At 43.4% G+C, this 5830-nt stretch overlaps 1 protein-coding gene across 1 annotated transcript; it reads left to right on the plus strand.

The window, feature by feature from the left end:
• Nucleotides 1-1470: 1470 nt before the first annotated feature.
• Nucleotides 1471-3225, plus strand: LOC118756369. The gene is made up of 2 exons (XM_036491135.1): nt 1471-2035; nt 2137-3225. The coding sequence occupies exons 1-2, from the start codon at nt 1487-1489 to the stop codon at nt 2212-2214; spliced, it is 627 nt and encodes a 208-aa protein (XP_036347028.1). The 5' UTR covers nt 1471-1486; the 3' UTR covers nt 2215-3225.
• The last annotated feature ends 2605 nt before the right edge of the window (nt 3226-5830 follow it).

The following is a 5830-nucleotide window of genomic DNA, read 5'->3' on the forward strand; positions in this document are numbered from 1 at the left end:
TGCGGTGTTTTTCATTTCATTTCATTTCATTTCATTTATTAATAAAATCATTAGCACAATAAGATCAAAAGAATGATCTTTTATAGCGCAACAAAAAATTCATAACAGCACATACATATAACTAAAACAGCAAAAATTACTTAAGACTAAATAAAAGTAACATAATATAATTAACAGAGTAGTATTTTTAAGTGAGTTCTACAATTCCAGGACATATACTTAAAATAAGACTTAATTAAACAAGTACATAGAGAGCACATCACAGGGACTGAAGTGAAGCTAACGGAAATATGCATACAGAACATTTTTAGAGTTGCTTTTGTTTAAACTACTGCGAATATGGGATGGAATAGAGTTCCAGATGCGGATAGCATTGACAAAGAATAGCCGTGCAGAGCTGAGATAATTGTAGGTAGGAACAGTCAAGTCCTTTACTCGAGTGGATTTGGGGAACATTAATTTTTCATATAGATATTTGGGTGCCTTATCTGTCATGAGACGAAAAAGGAATACACAATTTCTAGCTTTAAGATATTCAGAAATTTCGCAGCCAAGTAGGCGCGTTCTCCAAGCGGAAATATGTTCATATCTTGCTAGCCCAAACACATAGCGCGTGATCTGGTTAAATACTACATCTATTTTGTGAGCTGATTGGGAATCTAACCTGCTGTAGACTACCTCAGAATAACAGATAATTGGCATTATAAGTTGGATTGCGAGTTTACGTCTGATTTCTATCGGTGTAAATGGAGCAGACATTCGTAAATTCCTTAAAGTATTATAGACTTTGCCTACAGTTGAATTCACATGGTCAATGCAGGTAAGGCCTGTGTTGATAATAAACCCAAGGTTAGTTACTTTTGACACAAATTTAATTGGTTTGCCACCAATGTGTAACGATGGAATAGTTGCTAGGTTAAGACGTTTCTTACAAATAGGTAAAACAAAACACTTGTCACAATTAAGACAAAGACCATTTAACTGTGCCCAGGACCTTATAGACATCAGTTCCCTGTTGAAGCTTGCGCACAAATTAGCTGAGTCCTCCAGAGGACCTGACATGTAGAGCTGGACATCGTCCGCATAGGCATGCATGTTGGCGTGCATAGAAGTCCGAAATATATCATTAACGAACAAACTAAATAGTAGTGGTCCTAAGATTGACCCTTGTGGGACACCCGTGAACAAAGGCCTTTGTTCAGATATTTGAGATCCAACCTTGACACGCTGAGACCTCTCTTTCAGATAGCTACGCATCAGTTTTACTGCTGACTCTCTAAACCCAAAGTAGTTTTTTAATTTAAAGCACAGTAGTTCATGGCTAACTGAATCAAAGGCTTTAGAGAAGTCCAGCAAGCATAGTAGTGTTAAGTGGTTCTTGTCGAACAGTATTCTAATGTCATCAAGTATCTTTACCATTGCAGTAGAGCAGCTGTGATGGGGTCTGAATCCGGATTGAAATGGGGATATAAGGTTGAATTTACCGATGTGGGAAGAGATTTGTTCAGATAACAAAGATTCGAAAACTTTAGACAAGGCTGGTAGTATGCTGATGGGTCGGAAATCACTAGGGCTGGATGCGGATTTATTTTTGGCTACAGGAAGCACAGTAGCAATTTTCCAGGCATCGGGAAAACAGGACGTGGTGAGACTATGGTTTATTATGTGTGTCAAGGTTGGCAAAATAATCGGTAAGATTACCTTCACAAATCTAATCGGAATGCCGTCCTCCCCGATTGCGTTGGACCTGATCTTAAAAACAGATTTCACCACATCAATCTCGCTCACAGCAATGAACTCAAACTTTTCGCCAGCAAAAGAGACCGGACAGGAGGCTACAGAGTTGGTCGTAAGGGGACAAGATGAAGGCGGAGAAGCAAAGGCAACGCTAAGCGTTTCAGGACTCAACGAGCATTCTGATTTCTCACTGGCATGGACGCGGAGTGTTCTCAGATTTCGCCACAATACATTATTAGGCAGTGAGGGATCCAGCTTATTCATAAAGAATTTTTTCTTTTCACGTCTTATAACCGAGGTAGCTTCATTCCTTATTGTTTTGAAAGCACTCCAGTTCTCATCTGTCGGGTTCCTTTTCCATATGTTATAATATTTATTGCGTTTTTTAATCACTGATAGGACCACACCATTAAACCAACGGCAGGAAGAAGACCTGTCACAGGTTCGGGTAGGGACATGAGTGAGGAGCGAATTTAATATATTTTCGTTTAGGAAACGGAGCTTCTCATTGACCGTGCTGAGACCCCAGCAAACAGACCAATCGATCTGCAAGAGGCTACTGAAAAGGTTGTTGACATCTAAGGAACGGTAGTCAAAGAAGTTAAATACATAGCTATTGTCGTCATAGTGATCAAGTTTAACGTCAAAAGAACAAAATATCAAGTCATGATCAGATATAAAAGATGTTTGGTCAAATTTCAAAACAATAGAAGGATCAGATACAGCAAAGTAATCTAATAAGCTGGGACAGCAATTGCTACCATATCTTGTGGGCACCGACAAATTAACCATAGACAACCCAACACAGGAGATATCATCTATTAAACGAGCACTGGTAGAATCAGGACATAACAGGTTCACATTAAAATCACCACAAAGAATTATATGGTCATAATCTACAGAAACAGTGGACAGAAAATTAAAAAAGTCACATAGGCTGAAATACTTATAGGGATTATACACACAAGACAATAGGATTTTGGACGAGGGGCTAGACATTTCGACAGACAGGTACTCCACGCAGCTTCTTTCTGAATGTGACTGCGAAACCTGTTTGGTTTTTAGGTGCTTTTTGCAGTAAATAGCAACTCCACCACCTTTTCTATCTACCCTATCAGAACGAAACAACTTATAACCATTAATATCATAATGGACACTGCTTACATTGTACCTGAACCACGTCTCAGATACACATATAACATCGACTGGAGACAATTCAAAAGTGTTCCTTACTATATCCATTTTCTCAGAATTAAGACTGCGCGCATTAAAATGAACAATGTTCAAACCCGTTTGTTGACCGCACATGATGTTCACCATTGCACGACTACAATTGTCAATGTTAGCCGTTTTGCTGCTGGGTACAACCATGATATTTTACGCGTATAAACAAAAGCAACTTTAAAGCATAAGGGATAACAATATTAAGAACAAACAAACATAAACTGAGATGTGCCAACTTTACAACAATGAATACATAACAGAGGGAACATAAAAACAAAATCTTATACCTAACGAAAGCGCGCTAAATCATCTTCGCAGGTTAATTTGATAGCGGGGCTATTTTTGTCTTTTTCATTTCTTACGTGCACCTCGCCTCGCATTGTGTATACCGATACCAGCTTACCCTCTCTGCGTAGCTTGATAGCCTCTTGTAGTAAGCGCCTTTTCTCTTGAGTGAGACTCTCAAATATGTGGAAAATTCCATCCATTCCAATGGAGCTTAATGACACTGCAGATCTAACTCGCCTGCGATACTCCCCAAAAGCGCGAAGGGTGCGATTGCGATCATGCGGGGAGTGAAATTTAACGACAATCACGCCGTTGCGGTTGGCAGTGGGGCGCGTTCGGAAGATGTCGCGAATTTGTGGAGACATGAAATCGATGGAGAGACAAATCTGGTTAAATATGCTCTTTAGGTTCTCCCCATCCGCATAAGGCACACCAAACACAACAGCATCAGCAGAAATATCAGGAGTAGGTTTTTGTTGTAGTGCACTAGAAACTTGCTGTTGTAGGTAGGCAATATCGCTTTCAGCCTTCTTCATATTAGCTTCCATCAAAGTTAAGCGCGTAGTCGTCTCGGCCACTTTCTCAGTAAACATAGCTATCTCATCATCTATTCGCTTTGTTAATTTGTTCTCCAGCTCTGACAATTTCTGAGAGACATTCTCAACTAGCGGCAGCAGATTGTCCGTTTGTTGCTGTATTTTCACTTCGAGTTGCTTTAGTTTTGCAAAGACAGCAATAAGGGTGATGTCTTCATCCAGCTTTACCACTTTAGCAGCAGGGGACTCCTGTCTCCGCAGGGGACGTTTGTTCGCTGCAGAAGAGGTCGATGCACGAACAGACATAGCGAAAACAAAAAACTTCTTAGGGCACTTTATAATTATTATTATTTTTATTCCCAGAAAAGGTCAAGGCTTCAATCAGGGTAGCGAAATATCACCAGCACTCTCAAATATGTGTGTATGCGGAAAACGGATTGTATATTTGTTTGTATGAATGCGCGAAAGCGATTTGTTTATGTGTTCAATATGAAAATCCAAGAGCAAAGAAAAACACGTCTGCACAGCACGACAAACAATGTATGGTTGTTCTGTACAGTCTGTAGCTTCGTCCACTGCGTCCTACTAGTCCCCGGCGACCACACTGGCGCTGCGTAGTTCAAAACCGGCCGGCCTATAGCCTTGTATGTTGCCAGCAACGTTTCTTTGTCTTTGCCCCAAGTACTGCCGGCTAGCGACTTGAGGACCTTGTTGCGGCTCTGTACTTTATGTTGTTGTTGTTGTTGTTGTTGTAGCGGCTACAACAACCCCGCCCAGATCGGTTGGTATCTCAGTCGTTGTCGTCAAGTTCCACTAACGGCAACCCTAGGAAGCGTGCAGCTTCTGCGGGGTTTGCCCATAAGGACAAGGTCGTTAGGGATGTCGGGTTTGCCGGGCATGCGAAGAGATGTTTCGAGTCATGTGGGGTCTCTCCGCATGCCGGACATTCATTAGGCACATCCTCATTCAGCCTACTCAGGTAGGAGTTTAACCTGCTGCAGTAGCCGGAGCGAAGTTGTGCAAGTGTGGTGCGCGTCTCCCGAGGCAGATGAAGCTCCGTCTCGTCAATGTCCGGGGGTGGTGTGCCTAGAACGGCATTCACAGGTCTAGAGTCTACATAACTCGAGACTGAGTCCCTGTGAATGCCGCTCAAGGCCTGTCTGTAGGCTGTCGGGTCCAGAGGTTGCTTAATGAACCTCTGGACTTCGTCCGTTAGTTCATATAGATGCCTCCTGACGTGCCTAGGCGAGGGCTCCTCTGCAAGCAGCTGTCTGCACGGGTGGCCACTTCTGTGGGTCCCGATCAGGAACTGCTTGCAGAGCATTATATTGTGCTCCTTTACCGGGAGCATTTGCGCCTCGCCGTGCAGGTGGTGTTCAGGCGTCATCAGGAGGCATCCCGTCGCTGTCCTCAGTGCGGTGTTTTGTGCGGTCTGTAGCTTCGTCCACTGCGTCCTACTAGTCCCAGGCGACCACACTGGCGCTGCGTAGTTCAAAACCGGCCGGCCTATTGCCTTGTATGTTGCCAGCAACGTTTCTTTGTCTTTGCCCCAAGTACTGCCGGCTAGCGACTTGAGGACCTTGTTGCGGCTCTGTACTTTATTGACAATAGCGGTTGAGTGCGCAGAGAAGGAGAGCAGGCTGTCGAAAGTTACTCCGAGTATTTTGGGGTTATTCACCGTCGGAATTGGTGTGTCATCGACGTGAATCCCCAGCGGTAGCCTGACCTCCTTCGTCCAGGTTGTGAAGAGGGTCGCGGAGGATTTCGTAGGGGAGAGGGCTAGACACTTTGCAGTGAAGAAGCGAGAAAGTTCGGAGAGATAGCCGTTTACTTTCGAACACAGGTCATCAATTCCATTCCCAGTCGCCATAATCGAGCAATCGTCGGCATAGGAGACAATCGAGACTCCCTCTGGTGGTTGAGGGAGCTTTGAAATATAAAAGTTAAACAGTAGCGGGGAAAGGACACCACCCTGAGGAACCCCCTGTTTTATTTTTCGCTCTGTACTTTATTGACAGTAGCGGTTGCGTGCGCAGAGAAGGAGA

This window comes from Rhagoletis pomonella, unplaced genomic scaffold (genome assembly GCF_013731165.1).
Source record: "Rhagoletis pomonella isolate Grant_MI unplaced genomic scaffold, Rhpom_1.0 Rhpom_scaffold_10040, whole genome shotgun sequence".
NCBI lineage: Eukaryota > Metazoa > Arthropoda > Insecta > Diptera > Tephritidae > Rhagoletis > Rhagoletis pomonella.

Excerpts from the sequence above, each read along its gene's own strand:
- LOC118756369 (XM_036491135.1), top strand. The coding sequence starts at position 1,487 with ATGTGGGAAGAGATTTGTTCAGATAACAAAGATTCGAAAACTTTAGAC. Across the intron at positions 2,036-2,136 it reads TTTCACGTCTTATAACCGAG|GACCACACCATTAAACCAAC; the intron begins GTAGCTTCATTC and ends AATCACTGATAG.